We start from the raw sequence: 20,207 nt of genomic DNA on the forward strand, positions 1-20,207 counted from the left end.
TGTTTCTTGAAGCCTGTCTCAGGCAATCAAATTCTTAGTAGATGACCCCTCTCAAAAATAGTATGCCATGGGAACCAGCAAAGTATTTTGCAGTTCTGTAGAAGTGGTGCAGGGACAGAATCTGCTAAAGCATGAAATACGTCCAGAATATAAATGCTTTGTAGATCAGGAAGCAAACTCCTCCTTCCAGATTTTTTTTTTAAGGAAATATGGTTGTCATGCCAACAGTTATAGAACAGTGAGCTGCAGCGACAGCTAGTGATGAAGCCTGTTACTGTCTTAAGAGTTTTCCTGGGAGACTGTCAACAAATGACAGGCTGCTCTGGGCAGCATCACAATCTCACTAAATACTGCCTATGATCACAGGTTTCGCTTCTGTTATTATTTTGTCTCTTGCTTCTACAGTCTTGATCTCCTAGCAAGAAGGGAGCTTGGCACACTTGGTCAGTGTACAGACATGCATACAGACCTCATGGTACACTGTCCTTGAGGTCCTGTTGGGATGTGCCAGAACTACACTGTCCAGTGTTGGCATGTATCAGCAGAGAGTTCGGGATCTAACTTAAAAAGAGCCAGCACCTATTCCACAATCAAGAGCTGTGGCTGCTGAATTAGGTAAAACACCTTGAAAAAGATCTAGTCAGCTCCCCAAGACATAAAAGAGACAGCTCAGGACTACACACCAATATTATGAAATCAACGTACTGATCTGAAACAGAAGGTTTTGCTCAGAAAACTCTATAGGAAGCTAGCTATAAAGCAGCTACAGCAAGAGAAGAAAAGTGAGGGGCATCCCTCACTGCTGGTAAATAAATCTTATTTTGTAATACCGCAATAAAAATAGGCCCATGGTTACCTTTGGAAAATGGCATCTACCACCTTTTTTTTTTGTTGACATAGTTAAGCATTCCCTTGAATATGCTAGTAGTGCAACACTATTATTATGACATCTTCTTGAGATGGCATTACAGAAAAATCAAACATATTCTCAAAGACATGAAAGTGACTTCTGCTGAGAGCGCAATGGGTGCGACAAAGAACTCTGTTTCACACACATGAAAAATAAGATAATTTAAAAAAATCCAGAAAACTTACATTTCATTTCATTGTCTATCCAATGAGGTAGTTTTATTCTGAATGTGCACAAGCAATGATACATTATAAATGTAATGCCACTGAAGAGACCAAAAAGTATTATAGAATCACAAAATCATGAGGTTGGAAGAGACCTTCAAGATCATCAAGTCCAACCCATGTCCTAACACCTCAACTAAACCATGGCATCAAGTGACATATCCAGTTTTTTTTTGAACACATCCAGGAGTGGTGACTCCACCACCTCCCCAGGCAGGCCAATCCAATATTTTGTCACCCTCTCTGTGAAAAACTATTCCCTAATATCCAACCTGTATTTCCCTTGGTGCAGCTTGAGACTGTGTCCTCTGTTCTGTCAGCTGCTGCATGGAGAGAGACCAACCCCCCCTGACTGCAGCCACCTTTCAGGGAGTTGTAGAGAGTGATAAGGGCACCCCTGAGTCTCCTTTTCTCCAGAATAAACACCCCCAGCTCCCTCAGTCGTTCCTCACAGGGTTTGTGTTCCCAGCCCCTCTCCAGCCTCGTTGCCTCCTCTGGATGCGCTCAAGCGTCTCAAGGTCCTTCCCAAACTGAGGGCCCAGAACTGGACACAGCACTCGAGGTGTGGCCTCACCAGTGCTGAGTACAGAGGAGAATGACCTCCCTGCTCCTGCTGGCCACACTGTCCCTGACACAGGCCAGGATGCCTTTGGCCTTCTTGGCCCCCAGGGCACACTGCTGGCTCATGTCCAGTCGGCTGTCACCAGTGCCCCCAGGTCCCTTTCCAGCCACACCGTCCCCAGCCTGTAACACTGCAGGGGGTTATTGTGGCCAAAATGCAGGACTCAGCACTTGGATTTATTAAACTGGATTTATTAAACTCCATCCCACTGCACTCTGCCCATCCATCCAATCATTGCACGTCTTTCTGCAGAGCCCTTCTACCCTCCAACAGATCAACACATGTCCCCAACTAGGTGTCATCTGCAAACTTATTAATCAAGGACTCAATCCCCTCACCCATGTCAATAAAGATACTGAACAGAGCTGGCCCAGCACAGACCCCTGAGGACACCACTGCTGACTGGCCCCAGCTGGATGTGGCACCGTTCACCTCCACCCTCTGGGCCTGGCCACCCAGCCAGTTCTGAACCCAGCACAGAGTGCTCCTGTCCAAGCCAGGGGCTGCCAGCTTTTCCAGGAGTGTGCTGTGGGAGACAGTGCCAAAGGCCCTGCTGAAGTCCAAACAGAGAACATCCACAGCCTGTCCTGCATCCACCAGGTGGGTCACTTGGTCACAAAAAGAGACCACATTGGTCAAACACGACCTTCCCCTCCTAAACCCATGCTGGCTGGGTCTGATACCCTGGCCACCCTGTAAGTGCTGCTTAATGGCACTTAATATAAATTGCTCCATTATCTTACCTGGTACTGAGGTCAGCCTGACTGGTCTGTAATTACTAGGATCCCCCTTTCTACCCTTTTTGTGAATGGGTGTCACATTGGCATCTGGAACCTCACCAGTGAGCCAGGAGTTCTTATTAGTAGTTCTTATACTTCCATTTGCTTCATCACACCCTCAAATGCACCTGAAAGCATGTTAAACTAGGTATACAGTAGAATTATAGTAGTAATTACAATGCACTATGAAGTACCTTGTCCTAAAAGGCAATTCAGTGAATTTGAAAACTTGCTTAATTACTCAACAGAGAGAAGCGAGAATAATTTCTCTCAACAGAAGAACAAGCCATGGCGAAAAAAGGGTAGTATATGTAGTATATGCACCATCTTGCCTGGCAAGATTTTTAACTTGGCTTCACAATACAGTCTCACAAGCAAATATAAGAAACAATTACTACCAAGCGTATGGAGACCTGCTAAGAAATTATTTTCAGAGTAGTGCTTTATAGCTTTTTATCAAATGGTCCATCACTTCAGTGTTCTTACTGTCTTTAGAAAGACAGAATAGAAGGTATGCCTACTAAATCTCAAGAGAACACCAAGTTGACCAGAAATTCACCCAAGGACAGGCTTAAAATTAGGAGTAATTTTGCTGAAGAAAACTTGAGAATTATTCAACAGGGGCATATGCTAAATCCTCTTAGGAAGGAAAGACTGACTGTATGAAACATGGTTTTGAAAAGCTGGCAAGGAAGTAGAGCCACAGAAAAGGATTAAGGTCTTACACTGGATCAAAAATTTAACATGAGACAATACCTTCCATGTTAGGAAATGAACTACTGAACTATGAGGTTGTACCACAGAAGTTATGGAAAGAACTCCTCCTTACTCAAATGACGATGCAGCTGGAATTCTGATGTCTAGCTTTTGATCAAACTTGTAGAATGATGTCAGTCACATGGACAACAACTATGGGAAGTCACTGAAAACAATCAGGAGACTCAGAAAACAGGAACTATGGGAAAAGACTGCATAATCATGGTAAACTTTTTGAACTTACTCAACTGGGAGACAACTCTCCTATGACACAAAGAAATAAAAAAAAAAGTGCTATCAGGCTACTCTGCATGAGCAGAGTTACTAGGACCATGTAATTAGATGAAAATTCAACAGGAAAATAAAATAAAATATAAAAGCCAAACAGTCAGAAACAATCCACTGCAGACTTCTAAATTCACTGCTCAGAAATGCCTAGAAGAGGTAAGATCCTGAACTTCTATTATAAATGACATAGGACTGTATGATTCTGCCTGCAGTATGACAGGGATCACAGGATTTCTTTTAGGCCTGCTATTTTTGACAATAAAGCCCTCAAAACAAATATTACAGCCAACTGAAGCCACAAAACACAAAAGCCAAAGCTAACTTCTATGCTGCCATAGCCAGAGCGTTCCATCATTAAAAGAAGTAGTTTAAAATGACCCTGAGTAGATGTACACTATACTGCATGCACTTCCACTGCAGGATAAGGTAAATCTTCAAGAATTCAAACAGGAATTAAATTTTTTAGATCTTTCTTCCCCACTTGAAAATGTCAGGTATCAAACCTCTGCAGTTTCACAGACTTGCTTAAACTTACAGCTGGTGAATAATTCAGGCCTTTTCTCCCCTAAGCAACAGGTCTGGATTAGCTCTTAGTACAGTACTGCACCATGCAGTCTCCCAAACATCCCATATTAAACTAAGTAGGTAAGATTTTTATCTATCTGTAGGGAATTACACAAAACCTACACTGTATATTCTTGTTGCTATTGTCTGTAATCAAACAGACAAGTTTTTAAAACAAAACTTACTCTGTCAAACCATTTAAATTAGTTTTGCACTTATAATATTTCATTTATAAATTTTGGAAATCATACTATAACAAATTTTTTGAAAAGCCTTGCCAACAATCACCTTTTTACCATGCTCTCACTACCACACTGAAAAGACACATGCATTATTATCCATGTGTATGGAATGTAGATTTCAAAGAACAGCAAGAGACAAAATCCCAGATTTGGTGTTAGTTTAGTGTAGAATCTTTGCTTTCAGATCTTAAAATTCTTAAATCATTTACCAAATGTTTTGATCTCAGTGGAGTTAACAAATGCTCAATACTTGGAAATTAAATAGCCTGAGAGAAAGAAAATTTAAGTGAAAATTTCTGGATTCTTAAAAGGATTAAATATAGGCATCAAAAAATATAATAAGCTTGTGTGGCACAGAAAGTTTAAATATATACTGACTAATGGTTTTCATGAATATTGAACAATTCTTCATGCATCTGAAAGACGACACACGCAAAAGTACCTGAAGATGTAAGATCCGTGCAAATAAGAACACTTGCAATAGAATGCTATCATAGTCCTGACCCAGCACTTAGTAACACTCATTTAAGTTTGTGGAGAGCAGTTCAAAACTTACTTATATCTTCAACATAGAAGTAAAAGCTGGATAATGAGGATATTTTAGGCCTAAAATTGTGCTCTCCCAGTGCAGTCTCCAAAATGAAAAGAAAAACCTACCACAAATGTGTAAATTTCAAGTGTACAAAACTACCAACCAACCAACAACCTACCCGCAGCCACTGTTTCTCTGTGAGAGCATCACTGTAGTCCACATCCCTGCGCTGACGGGATCCTCTTCCAAATATTTTCTCTTCTTCTTCTTCACATGTGAGCCTTTCAACTTCAGCATCATCCTTAATAATCCAGGATGGTAATTCATCCTCCTCCATCAAGCGAGGTTTACGTTTAGGGTTTCTGGCATCTTCCCTGCGACGATCCATGTCCATGCGCTGCAATGACAATTGGCAAAGGATAAAAAAGTTTTAAAGGCAATTATTAAGTGAAATACGTCAATGCCCACCTCTCTAATAACTCTTGAAACTTTAAACAAAGTCCTTCCCAGACATCTCCCTTTCATAATATTCCTAAATACTTCTAAAATGCATCTGTAAAAAGAAGCTACACTCAATTGTTAATTTCCAGTCATATGCACTATTTCACAACTAGCTTTCACTGAAGGAACTAAGACAACACACTGCCAGGTGACACAAAACAGATCACAATAACACTGCTGTCCCCATAAGGTTTTACTACTATGTAACTAAAAAGAGTAACTAAAAATACACTAGTTTTGTTGCCCTGAATATTAGAAGAAAATTTAAAAGTTGGTACAAGCAACAAAGACTCAAAGGAGAACTAATAAATTCAGAGAAAGGCTTGTTTACACAGAGCCAGAAAGCCAACATGCTTGAACCCCTGAATTTTTTTCTGATTTTATTGTTGTATCAGACAAAAATCAAAATGCAAAAATATCAGATAAGCTTAGGTGAAGTGCTACAAATAAAAGAAGGTGATGTTAAGACTTTCAGCTGAAATTTAAATAATCATTCATTTCACATGTGGTAAACAATAGCTCAGACACGGAGACAGACGATACATTCCTACAATCTACTGTTGACTTATCAGTGAGGTGTTTTATAATCCTCCTGGGGAAGCATCCACCTCTGTCGCCTACATACTGACCTGGCCCTCATGGTCCCATGAATTGCACCTGCATTGCCTTAAGTGCTCAAATCAGATAATATGAATAGGCATTTCAAATTGGCCTTTTGAAGACTCATACTGTACTTAACACTCAGGAATCAGCTGCTAAGCAGAGAAAACAACCAGATGGCCACCAACATTTCACTTTTCTATTTGAAACAAAATATGTAAATTGACTGGCATCAGAATTGGCTGTAGCATCATACAAGGTTACTGCTTTGGCCACTAAAACTTCATAAAGAAACCATTCTCAATTATGTACAAATGTCTCCCTTGTTAGCCAAAACAAACGTGCATTAATTCAGAGGTATTATCTCTCCAGAGGGACAGCTCAAACCCAGCCAAATTTAAAACCTGAGGCTTGGTAATGGCACCATTGAACATGCTGAATCTTCTCTCATCTTGGGACTTCTCAAACACAAGCATTTCTAAAACACGACCTCAGGAAGTTCATCTTACAACTTGTTTTCATCACCTTCCCTTGTGCACTATCCAATTTCTAAACTCAGTGAAAAGCAGAAAGCAAGAAGTAGTCTTCAGTCTGCAGGTCCAACTATGTTAAAGAAGCAACTATAAATACATGGGCGTTTTCCCTGCTCCCTATTACTTCAGACAACAGCGAATGGGATATGCAGCCTGTAGTTTTTTACAGCAGACTTCCATATTTCACCTATTAAAGAACATTCCATTCAATCTGAATTAATTTCAAGAAGTCTCATTCAAGCAAACATGTGGCTTGGATTATTCTAACCAGACAACCAGACAGCTGCACCAAGAGACAGCTCAAATGGGATAAATTAAATAGACTGCTCTATTTCTATTACTTAGCTGAGAACCTGAACGGAGTCAAAAGACATCATATTTTTATGCCATTAAAAACATGAACTCAATGCTGAAACTTTGTATTTTTTCCCCAATGACTATGTTTCTCTGTCTAACACAAAAACTGAACACTAAGATAGTGTATTATAGTAGCTGTTTTCTGATATAACAGTGCTTGGGAAGGAAAATTGAAGATAATCTCAGTTAATCTCAGTTAATCTGAGATATCAGAGATTTTTTTTTTCCTGAGGATACTACTCAAACCATATTTACACCTGGGAAACCTCCAGTTCTATCTTCCCATCTCTTTCCAAAACCTGTGCTTCCAAGAGACATCTAAATTATTTTTATATAACTAATAATGATATGTTTTCTGTCATCAATAAGGCCTAAATGCTAAAAATAATATGCTACCACTACTTAAACCTAAGCATAGAACTTGAACGTTGGCACACTCAAGCCCTAAAATTTCCAGTTTAGAAAAACCACAGAACACTATTGTCCTAACGGTGGATGGTTATCTTAAACTTTCCAAATTACAACTAGAAGAGTCCTTGGAAGAAACATCAAAACCATTCCATGTAAAAGTTTTGAAATTATAACTAAGATAGCCCTTGAAAAAAAAACATTCAAATCACTCTGTGTAAAATCTGTAATTTATACACCCAGTTCTAGTAGATTGCCATTTTCACTTCAAGGACATTAACTGTAATAGCACAACTGGAGTTTTGGTACCCATTTGGCCTTCCACTTGAAAGGCATTTTTACTTATAAAATCATGTTCTTTTAATGTTTTCTTTACTTTATTTAAGCAGTTTTAACAGTAAAGGGAACTATTTCTTTTCCAGAGAAGTAGCTTATTGAAGCATTCTTAAAAAATGACCAGAGTTGTACAGGTCACATAAACCACCTGATTTTTCTCTGAGTATTTTCCAATTTTTTTTTATGATGTGAAGCCTCTAAAAGCCACAGGAACAAAGTCCACTTGTACACATCTTCTCCCTGAACAGTGTATTTAGCTCCACAGCCACATTTCAGGTCCTGCAACACTTCTAACCTGCAAAGTGACTATAGAAAAGATGCTCATGGAACTGATCTTTCTTGTTGCTCACTTCAAATAAGTAAAATACATGCTTTTACACACCTAAGACACTAAGACACCCAAACACATTTTTGTTGGGTATTGCAGACTCCTGAATTCTGATTACATATGCACAACTTTTAAAGGGAATGAAGTGGCACAGGTATAACTACAGCAAGGAAAATAAAGACTACCTTTTGTTTTTTATCTGACTATGTAAGACTTGAAATATTGATAAAAAGACAAATAGCTCTAACTGCCAAACTTGCTTTTCACATTTTTCTTTTATAGACAAACAGTTTACAAAAAATTAAAACCATTTTTTGTATTAACAATTTAAATTATTTCTTAGCCATTCATATTTAACTACAAGCTTACTATCTTACTATTTTCAAACCCTGGCTTTCAAAGCGTGTAGTTTTGCCTCTTAAAATTTTTACTACCAACTCCTTACTTTCCCTTAAAAACTTCCATGTAAATTAATACGAAAAACATACATTCAGCTCACATAGCTTCACAAATGACTTGGATGCAAGACTTGAAGGGATACTACGCAAGTTCACAGACAATAAAAAAACTGGGAGGATCTAGTCACTACCTCAAAAGCAGGGAGGGACTGCAAAGAGACCTTGATAAATGAGAGGACTGGGAAATTACCAACCATATGACATTCAAAAAGGCTGAGAGCTAGATTCTGCTTCTGGGATGGGGCAGCCCTGGGATGTACTGACAGACTGGGGAATGAGATGCTGGGAAGCAGCAACACAGAGAGGGACCAGTGGGTCCTGGTTGATGGCAAGTTGACCATGGTCAGCAGTGCCCTGGCAGCCAGGAGGGCCACCCGTCTCCTTGGGGCATCAGGGACAGCATGGCCAGCCAGGCAAGGGAGGGGATTGCCCTGCTGTGCTCTGCACTGGGGCAGCCTCGCCTCAAGTGCTGAGGGCAGCTCTGGGTGTCACAGCATAAGAGAGATACAAAACTATTGGGGAGTGTCCAAAGGAGGGCCACAAACATGGTGAAGAGCCTTGAGAGGAACCCTTATGAAGAGCAGCTGAGGTCTCCTGTTTTCTTCAGTCTGGAGAAGAGTGGGGGGACACCTCATTGCAGTCAAGCTCCTTGTGAGGAAAAGACGAGGGACAGGCACTGATCTCTTCTGTGGTGACCAGTGACAGGACTTAAGGGAATGGCCTAAAGTTGTGTCAGAGATGGTTTAGGCTGTATATCAGGATAAGGTTCTTTACCCAGAGAGTCGTGGAGCACTGGAACAGGCTCCCCAGAGAAGCTGTAACAGCACGAAGCCAGACAGAATTCAGTAAATGTTTGGACAATGCCCTCAGACACATGGTGTGATTCTTGGCTTGTCCTGTGCAGGCCCAAAAGCTGGAATCGACCTTTGTGGGTCCCTACCAGCTCAGTATGTTCTGTGATTCTGTCAAAACTGTCTTTACTCTTGACTCCTCAACTTTTTTTATATTAAATATCCTTCAAATTTAATACTACAAGTTGAAGAAAACAGATACAAATTCATCAGCTACTTTCAACCATGGATTCGTTCTTTTCTTCTGGGTCTGAAGGAGAAATCAGAAGCTCTTTTCTAGCTGCAAATCCACATTCACAAAAATCAGGGTATGTTCCGTCAATAATTCAGATGAAATTTATTTCTTTTGAGTTGTAGATCAAATAGCCATCTTTTGATTTGTGTCATGTAAATCTCCTTACACTCAAATCACTGATCGAAAAGTTTAAAAAGACAGCTGTCTGTAAGCACTCCTTTTCTCTGCAACGTGGCTTTACTGATTTCAGTTCTGAGTAACTCTTAATGAAGCCCAGCACAAAAACACGAAATTGGCAAATCAGCAAGAGAAAAAGAAGAGCCATACGGGGGAATATGGCCTTTTCCAACAGTGTACATGAACAATTGTAACTTACAGAAAAAGGGCCCCTGCATGCTTGTGTAACAGCAAATTTTTACAGACGAATTCGTAAGCAGAAGACAATGAGGGAATAAAACCTGTACTGGGCACACAGGTTTTTGCATTGGTCCTATCAGCAGTTGTTTCTGCAGATACCACCAGATACACATCCATTTATGCACAGGAGTGTCTTGTTTCACCTTGCAGAAGAAAGCTGCCTCTGTAGAATTAGAGGGCCTGGTGCTTTACCTTCGGTATTTTAAGTATTGCCCTGTACTGGTGTCAGTGGAGCCCAGAGGTCCTCTAGCAATCCTCAGACTGTACAAACACTAAAAGGCAAGAGCTATGCCTACAAAGGCGTTTCAGTAATTATTCCATCAGTGCTGAAGTATCATAAACAAAAAGGGAAGTAGTAATAAAAAGAAGTGGCTCACATTTGAACCACTAGCTCTATTTTGATAGCTGTTGCAACAGTTGTAGCAGCAGAGATGCAGCTGATTCCCGATAAAACCATCAACAATACCTCAGTTAACTCACCAAGAAAACAGCACTGTTAGTCTACTAATTTATGACCCTGTTAAGTTCCTGTAGCTGTCCTTGCCAATATCAAAGTCCATAAGTAAGACAAAATGTTGAATAGTAATAGTATGCTGTAGAATTAGCAAGACAAACTGTGACTGACACTTTTGAACTATAAATTTCTCAGGTTGTGTCAAACTCTTCCTCTAGACTGTCACTATTTCACTGACAGCAAGCAATCTCTGAAGACTCTGTGTCACTTGAGGAGCTCTGTATTTAAGCAGACTAGACTTTTTTCCTCAGATGAACAACACAAGTAAATAAAACCTACTTCTCTAGTAAAGTTTTGACAAACCTGAGTGATAAAAAGGTTAAGGCTTTTATTAAAAACACTAGAAGAAGATGATTTTTCTATGATTACACATCCTCACCATAAAGAGATCAAATTCCTCCTCACGTCGAGCAATCATCTGATTCAGTGTCTCATCATCAGGAACTTCATCTTCTTCCTGGTTAGAAAGATGGATAAAATTATTACGAAGTACTCACATGCACCTTGAACTAACAGTCTCCCTCAGTTCAGAGCTCCACTGGCCCTCTTTCTCTGACAACATGTGGGAGCACTTAAACTGAAATGAAACCTTTTAAAGTGTTCAGCTATTCAGAAGTAACAAAATAAGATGGTAAGAATGACAAATGACAATTATTACTCCCTTCAAAATTTGAGAATGAGGAAATGACCAAATACAAAACCAGGAAATTTTGGCTTGTGGTTTTCTTGGCTCAGAAGCACAGTTAGTGCTTTGGTTAAAACAGATGTATTTCTGTGCTGCTATTCTACAATATTCCTTCAGAAATACCATTCTAGATTTTGAGGGTTTTTTCCCATCAAAGCAAGATGACTGAAAAATTCCTGATTAAATGAAAAGAACAAGACATGTTTTTATGCTGGAAAATAACCCTGCCTGAATCACTTTCTCTTGACCATTTTCTGCTTACAAATTGAGATGTGAAAATTTTATTGCAAAATGGATTATTTAATAAAAACAGAAAGAGTCACTAGAAAAACAATTTAGAACTGTAGTGTTCAACTGAAAATATTAAAGCTGAAACCATTATGATACCCACTTTAAAACAAAGCCTAAAATATTCAGACTTCCTCCCTGAATTATTCTGAAACCACAGACAACAGGTCACTCTACACAGGGCTTTCTGAACAAATATTACACTATGCTACAGACCTAAGTTTTTCCTACGCTCAAATGTGAAAAGTTTAAAGCTTGCTTAGCATGGGAATATTTAACTAGATTATCAGTAAACAATATCTTTGTTAGATGTGCCAGTTGGCATCTGTAAGTCAAAGCTGTGTCAATATTGTTGATAATTTAAGTAAGAGGTTTACTTTTTTCCCATCAATCTCCCACTTGACACTCAGTGCTGCTGAAATGAAGGAGCAATGGCTGACCATTGCAGGATGGTGCACATTCAATTCCTCCTAGTCCTCAAGAGGCTGAGTGTTTGGGCAGAGTTTTGAATAGTCTCTGTTCATAAAGAAGTATTAATCGAAAGCTTCAGCTAGGAGTCAGACTACAACATCAATGCTTTAAAGACTGATGGTGGGCTATGGCAAATAAACAGTTTTTAAATCTGCTTGCTTCAGGATGGCAGATTAAGTATATAACACGCAAGAAACAAATTGTTCTGAAGTCATCTACAAAATAAGGCATGTCATGCAGGCCTAGCAGCAGCCCTGACTTCTGAAACACTGTCAGATAAATGCTTCAGAAACAAATGTACTCCAATTTTTAAAAAAATTCAGAGGATTACTGAAAATGTCTGCTGGTTTCCTACTCATATAGGGAGTGTGGTCTGCTTTAGAACTACAGGTTTACTTAATCAAAAATGGTACATACGAATATCACCAAATTTCTGCATTAACACCACAAATAAGACAATTACTGATAAAAAAGTTTTGTCACTCTTCTTTAATTTCTATGAAAAATGCTAAAACAACACAAAATTTCATCTTAATCATGCTTTTCTAAATGCTCAATGCAGAGTTTACACAAGAGGATTAATGACTAAAGAAGTAAACTCCTTGATCTTTGAAACTTTACTCCATATAACGAAGATGCTAGTGAAACACAGGCTGTAGAATCTCCTATGAGTGTACCCCTATTCACACACACAGGCTCCACTCAGAGGCAAGATTGGTCTCAAAAGCTCTGTCTTTAACCAGTTCAGGGTATTTTCAAGTTGGGAAAAAGTCAGTGCTGATCAAAAATTTCTCTTTGTGCGTCATCAGTATAACTGACACATTTATTTAATTTCTCCCAAATACAGCTTTTGTCCAAATATTGAATTTTGTTCAAATTAAGGGAAGAATCTGCAATGACAGGTGAAAGAATAGACTTATCATTCCATACTCAGAGTTCCATAAAAGAACACAATGAAAAGAGGACACTCAGTGTCCTTCACTTCCCACTATTAAAAGAACCTCACTTCCCACTTTTAAAAGCAAAGACTTGACAGCTCTTTTAAAACCGCTAATTATTTCTGAAAGAGAAAGTGGTGATGAGAAGTCTGGGCTGGACATGGCATCAGAAAGAAACAGTTACTTTTGGGCTTGTCCTAAGCCCAAGGCATATCAAAGCAGATCTTAACTCTTAAATAGATTCCAAATGAAGTACAATAAGTGGGGTCCTTCAAAACTGAACCTAGGTAGTACTAGCTGCTCAGCATGTCTGGAAATCAAAGTGCCTAGCAGAACACATATATTGGACTTAGGAAATGGTTTATAATGTGTTCTGGAAAAAAAAATCTCTGTTTGAATGCAATTATTTGCCAAAATTATAAAGGCTAGATTGGGTTTTAAGTTGGAAAGCATACTTCTACACTAAGATTTAACCATAACCATTACATCACAACCAGTAGTTTTCAATCTATTACTGTGACCATAAAAAAAGATAAAAATTAAGTTATTTCTCTAAATGGATGGTAAGAAATGATAATGAAATTTTTAATTTCAAGAGTTATGACAATCTTTGTAAATGATGAATAAAAGAAGAGTCAGTACTTCTTGAGTAGTTATTTCTAACCACCTTACCTCATTTTCTTCTTCATGCTCCAATATAGCTTGGAGGAAAGCTCTCCTTTCATGGCTTGAAGATTTCTGATCAAACATTCCTGCCTGAATAACTTTTTGATCTACATTCAGCTTATACTTTGCCGCAGCAAGTATCTTCTCTTCCACACTGTTCACAGTGCACAGTCGCAGGACTCTAACTTCATTCTGCTGACCAATTCGGTGAGCTCTATCCTGGGCTTGCAAGTCCTATTAGGCAAAGAACACAGAGAATAATTTAACAGAGAGAGTGAACACAGATAGTAAAACTCTTTTTAGTCTCGCCTCCCGTACATTTTACATGTGGTCATTGAGTATTATGTGAATTGAATACATTTGCACAATAACTGAAAACACACACACAACTATGCACTTCCAGGGATATTGAACTTACTTTCTTACAAATAGGGGAAAAAAAAGGTGGCAAAGGCATAATTCAATCTACCCCTTCTGGCTTTTTAAAACAAGCCAAAGTGGGTGTGATATCGTCTTCTTCTGGTATCTAGTTACTACTAACCACCACAGAGTAAGTTGTCCTCAGACCAAGACTCACATGATCACTCACATGGTCACCTTATTTCATGAGACAGGCAGCATTCAGCATGGTGTGTAATACTTTACTGAAGCATTACAAACTACCTACCAAAGGCCAGTGAGTTGGTTACTATATCCTAAGGGTTAAAGAATGAGTACAGTTATACTAATGAAGCAAGTTTATAACACTCCTAGCACTGAGGATACTCCAAGACTCAGATAAAATATATATATAGGCACAGAATTAGTTCACCTATTCAAATGAAAACATTTCCTGATTGCGGCAGTTTGCCTCACTAATTCCTCTCAAAGCAGCATTTTATGTCTTCCTTGGATTTTTTCCTTTCATCCCAGGCTACATCATCTATTTAAAGAAGCAGTTCAAAAAATCATCATGGATTCTTTGCACATTTTATGAAGATAAGAAAATAAATACAACCTGATGAGGATTCCAGTCACTGTCAAAGATTATAACAGTGTCAGCAGCCTGGAGATTTAAGCCTAGCCCTCCAGCCCTGGTACTCAGCAAAAAGATAAAGTATTGTGATCCAGGTTCATTGAACTTCTTCAACAGAGCAGCTCGATCCTCTGATTTTGTTGTTCCTGAAAAAAAAAATTAAAAATATCATATACTAAAGTTGTGAACGGAAATAGTATAAATGTAACATCTGTTGCTAAAACTACATGTGAAAGGGTATTTTAGTGCACTGCTTTTTGACATCTCTGCCACATTTTCCATAACACTGGCCATGAATGTTTAGGTCAACTGTCTATCACACCTATGAGATGGACTTCTAAAGGTCTCTTTAAATGCATTTGTTTTGACATTTTTAAAGTAGATGTTAAAATGTTGGCTAACATTGTTATACCTTTTTGTAACTCATATAAATTTCAATTGAAACTACTATATACAAACAGAAGAGAGCTCTAGTTTTGATTAATGCCTTCTGGCTAGAGCAGCATTAAATATTCTTAAAAGCTACTTATATAGAGATTTATCAAAATGTCACTATTTGCCTTGGGAGTCATAGTTAATGCCAAAAGACTGCAAATTCTTAAACTTCAGGGTGATATAATCATAGAAGATGACACGACAATTTTTTTTTTATTACTATGGTGGGTTGTTCCCCAACTGGCTTCCACATATAGACCCCTGCGTCCCCACACTCAGCAGTACATGGGGAGGAAATAAAACAGAAAAGCTCCTGTACTGAGAAAAAGGCAGCTTAATAGAAGTGAAAGGTGTGTGTGCAAGGACAAGAAGAGGAATTTATTTACGTTTCTCAGCAGCAAACAGATGTCCAGCTGCTTCCTGGGAAGCAGGGTCTCAGCACCTGTAATGACTAATTGGAAAGACAAATGCCATGGCAAGCAATGTCCCTGCATCCTCCACTTTTCCCTCAGGTTTTGGTTCAGGTTTATAGCTGTTCGTAACCCTTTGGTCAGCCTGGGTCAGCTGTCTTACCTGGGTGCCAGTTCAATGCAGCCTTACAGGCCTTGGGGGAAAGGTGTGTTTGGAGAGAAAGCCTTGACACTGCAAGTGCTGCTCAGCAATAGCCTAACAATAGCCTAACCGGGGTGATGTCACTGGTGGTGTAACAAGTGCAAAGCACAGCATTACACTGGCTGCTAGGAGGAAAATTAACTCCACCCGTCTGTAGCCACCACAATCATACAGCCAAACTGCGAGCCCACTGCTGACACAGTGAACCCAATAAGCTTGTGAACTGGGTAGGAAACACTCCATGTAAGAAGTCATCTGGGCAGAACCTGGATAGATTATATCCCAGTATGAAAGTATCTGTCATTATGAAACTGGAAAGGAAGAAGAATGGTTTATGCAATTTAATAAACTACCTGAAAAAGCCAATGAGGTGTATTTACCATATTGCGTCTTGCCATAAATATTCTAGCATGAAAAGGAATCCGTTTAAAAATACATGATGTAAAGTTATCTAAAACATTTAAAATGTAATGTAATTTATTTGTCTTGAATAGAAGTATTAAAGCACATGCAGGCCAGAGGTATGAAGAGGGCTTTGTTAGCATGCCCTCTGCTCTTCAGACAGTTTTGGCATTCTATGGCACAGTGAGATAGCTCATTTGTGTGTCCATTTCATAATCCCAATTTACATTCAAGGATAATACTGGTTCAACTTCATGTTCATTAATATTAATAAAAGATGAGAATATTTCTTGGTACTACTTTTTCTTCTGATTAAAGCATGAAGTTAAGAGTCAATTTAAAACACTGTTAAAAATGTTCAGAAGAAGCTTTAAGTCTCACTCACACTCTTTGTATTTACCTGAAATCATTGCTTCTCTACCAAAAAGCATTCTGCTAAATGCTGCTGGTCCTATGTAATACTACTATGTATGAGATAAAACATTAAGCAAAAATGATCACTATTTAAGAAGCTCAGTATGAGGTAGAGATCATCATCATGGAAGAAGACCAAAATGGAAACTTCTTTCACACTGGTTTAAAACTTACGTGGGATTATTTTTAATTTTTCTTTCATAGAATTGCAGGACTCAATTAGCAAATCAAATAGATTTGCTCTGAGATCATCGAGTCCAACCTTTGATCAAACACTACCTTGTGTACTCAATTACAGCACTGCGTGCTACAGCCAATCTTTCCTCAAACACTTTAATGCATGGTGACGTTCCCATGTTCCTGGGCAGGCCATTCCAATGCCCAATCTCTTTCTGTGAAGAAATTCCTCCTAGTGCCCAACCTGAACTTCCCCTGGTGCAGCTTCAGACAGTGTCCTCTCGTCCTGTCACTGGCCGCCTGTGAGCAGAGACTGACCTCCACCAGACTACAGCCTCCTTTCAGGGAGTTGTAGAGTGTGATGAGGTCTCCCCTGACCCTCCTCTTCTCCAGGCTAAACAGCCCCAGCTCCCTCAGCTGCCTCAGCTGCCTCTTCCAGGACGTATTCCCAGACCCCTGCCCAGAACCGCTGCCCTTTTCTGGACATGCTCCAGCAACCTCAATGTCCTTCTTGGAGCGAGGGACCCAGAACTGAACACAGAACTGAGAGTATGGCCTCTCCAGTGGGTACTCACTGAGTACAGGGGGTCAATCCCTGCCCTGCTCCTGCTGGCCACACCATTGCTGGCACAGGCCAGGATGCCATTGGCCTTCTTGACCATCTGGGCACTGCTGGCTCACGCTCAGCTGCTGTCACCAGCACCCCCAGGGCCTTTTCCTGTGGCAGCTTTGCAGCCACTCTGCCCCAGCCTGTGGCACTGCCTGGGGCTGCTGTGACCCAAGGGCGGTCTGTGAATCTACTGGGGATACATTCAATCCCCTCATCCAGACCATCCACAAAGATATTGAACACTCAACAGAGACACTGAACAGAACAAAGATATTAGTATCTAAAATGTTTCTAAACCATCTTTTTGTTTGAAGTAATAAAACATATCTACACATGAAATAATTGAGGCTTTTGATCAACCTGTGAAATTCAGGCATCACACTGAAATTCAGCTACCTTGTGAATGATAGCAGCTGAATTTTAAACAGACAAAAATCAATTTATTCCACTGGAATACAGGCCTAACACTGGCATTATCATCTCTTATCATGAGAAGATTTTGAGGTAACTTAGATAGTGATGACTGATTGGGAACCTTGGATTTTAAACCGTATGTGAAAAAGAGATGAGCCTCGAAGCAGCAAATCTATACATAAGCTGCATTCCTGGTATAGATCTGAATGTTTATCAGAAGAATCCATTGACCAAATGGTCCGCAGATTAAACAGAAAAAATAAAACACTGAAAGAGACAGAGAGAAATACTACCAACAGAAGCAAAAGTACGTCTTTCTCAGTACCTTCTTTGTGTAGAAGAATATGAGAAATTCTACTAAACTGCCACTGAAGGGTCTACTGGCATAACTTCATGGTAAATACACTTGCAAGATTATAAACAGTATTTTGAACCTGTTTTCACTCTTGTATAGTCACAACACACTGTTATGAAAATATTGGCAGGAGAATCCAGGGCTCCCATGCCCAAACTAATGAAGGATACTACCTTTTATCTTAGTATTTATCCTTTTTTCATTTAGCTTACCATCGAGGCGCAAGTAAAGGAAATTTCGAAATGCAAAGTAATCTTCCATAATGGTCATGAGTGATGTCATTTGACAGAAAAGAAGCACACGATGGTTAGTAGCTCGTAACTTTGGTAGAATACGATCGAGTAGCTCAAACTTCCCTGAGGCCCGATAAAGTTCAGCTCTGTTGGAGAGAAGCAGCAAAGTAAATACCAGAATAAGCCCACATTTAAAAGTCTGTAGTCATTATCATGTCAGAGTATAACAAAAAGACTAATTTACTTAATCTAAACAAGACTAATAGCACTTTTCTTTCTTTAAAATTGCACATGTTGGTGAAAATAAACACATGCAAAGTCCCGTTTTCCTGAATTTTTTTAATTACAGAAATTGTGCTGACTTTCAATCACTCAATTCTTTTTCATTATTTATTAAAACAAACGCTATTTCTTAGCTAAATAAGCATTCTATAAGCTAAGACATTCACCTCTTGCTTTGTTTTCAACTGGCATTAAAACAACTTTCAGTTGCAACTGCAGTTTTAAATTGTATTCATCAAGCATTTGTTGGAAATTACCCCGTTTTCCACTCAACTACCACACATGTAGAAGTGAAGTATTGCAAATGGAACTAATATATGGAGATAGTGGCAGGAGTCTGACATACACTCTTTAGCCATACAACTTGGTCATCCCGAACAGTATTTAGCTGTTTTGATTAGCTACTCTTTTGTCTTCTATGCAAGAATTGCAAAACCAACTCCTAGCACAGAAATGCAACCCACAACCCAGAATATGAATATAAGTAAACAGAACATCTAAATCAACACCACAGTGATACACTTTACAGGAATAAACTTCATGCAATGTTTCTCTAACCTTGAGTCTGCACTCTCAAAATACAATTTATCATTAGCAATGGCACAAAATCCAGATGATACATAGCCTTCTGACATGCACTCATCTGTAATCAGCCTAAACTGTTTGGGAGACAAGTATTTTGGTATACTAGCTAAGGCCACAAAGAGTCTGGTATACTAGATAAGGAAAAAAATATATCATTAGTACCTAAACAGGAAGAAAGTCAGGTGGATCATACACACTTTTTGTTTAGAAAGCATCCATTAACTTGACAGCTGCACAGAGTGTCAAGAAAAATAAAACAAATCTTTTTCATTTCAGAAAATGGAAGAAATGCAACTTTAATTTGGAAAAGAGATAGTAAAAAAGGAAAAGTAGAAGGCAAAAGTAACAATAAAGAGAAGAAAATCCTAACAGATATCTCTGAAGAGTCATCCCAATGAATTTCAGATGGTATATTATTTCAAAATAAGGGAAAAAGAAGACAAGAGTCTTTTCTGTCTACCATCCTGAAGGAGACGGACAGTCATGAAAAGATCCTGTAACACTTCTATTACTACTAAGTTTTGCTTTACATATGTGCCCTGTACTTCCTCTGCCTGTGTATGAAATGCTTGAGTTCCCTAGCATGTGGCTTCCAGAAAAATAAAGTTATCATTAATTCCAATACAACACTATGGACAGCAGGAAAAACAGAGAGTTACCCGTTAATGACCCCATTTGAGTAGCCCAGATGTTCAGCGAAGGACTCCTGCAGAGTTATAAGCAATAAACTTATTACAAAATACACAGCAGTCAAAAACTACAAGTTCTTATAGAAATCAAATTAAATATATGAGTATTGTGGGTTGCATTCAATTATGTTCATACTCTTGGAAACCACCTTGTGGTAACAGTGCTCTGCTTAATGTTTTCCTGTACAATTATTTGAAATTCATGATTTGTAGAACTGACTTCTGCAGCACACGTTTTACCAGATTACAAACACGGTAGAATACTGATTATTAATTTATACTGATCAGTAGATGATCCATCTGCAAATTACTCAATTTAATTACTCAGCATACAAGATCACAAAGAGAGAAAACTACTACAACAAGAATAATAATAATAATAATTAAAAAATACTATATTACAGTAGGCATTTAATTATATTTTCATAAATTTGGCTATATACCAGATATCTATGAGCCTTTCTATCTTTTGAGATATATT

At 38.8% G+C, this 20,207-nt stretch overlaps 1 protein-coding gene across 3 annotated transcripts in view; it reads right to left on the bottom strand.

Moving 5' to 3' along the window:
• The window catches only part of SMARCA2 (SWI/SNF related, matrix associated, actin dependent regulator of chromatin, subfamily a, member 2), a 115,914-nt gene that overhangs the window by 33,816 nt on the left and 61,891 nt on the right, over nt 1-20,207 (bottom strand). For all 3 annotated transcript variants that reach the window (XM_059491720.1, XM_059491721.1, XM_059491722.1), the window contains exons 23-28: nt 19,697-19,743; nt 18,150-18,316; nt 14,501-14,664; nt 13,510-13,737; nt 10,835-10,912; nt 5,096-5,314 (exon numbers count right to left, since the gene is read on the bottom strand). In XM_059491720.1, coding sequence (XP_059347703.1) covers nt 5,096-5,314; nt 10,835-10,912; nt 13,510-13,737; nt 14,501-14,664; nt 18,150-18,316; nt 19,697-19,743 — 903 coding nt within the window. The remainder of the gene's footprint in view (nt 1-5,095; nt 5,315-10,834; nt 10,913-13,509; nt 13,738-14,500; nt 14,665-18,149; nt 18,317-19,696; nt 19,744-20,207) is intronic.

The sequence above is a fragment of the Ammospiza nelsoni genome, chromosome Z, assembly GCF_027579445.1.
Source record: "Ammospiza nelsoni isolate bAmmNel1 chromosome Z, bAmmNel1.pri, whole genome shotgun sequence".
NCBI lineage: Eukaryota > Metazoa > Chordata > Aves > Passeriformes > Passerellidae > Ammospiza > Ammospiza nelsoni.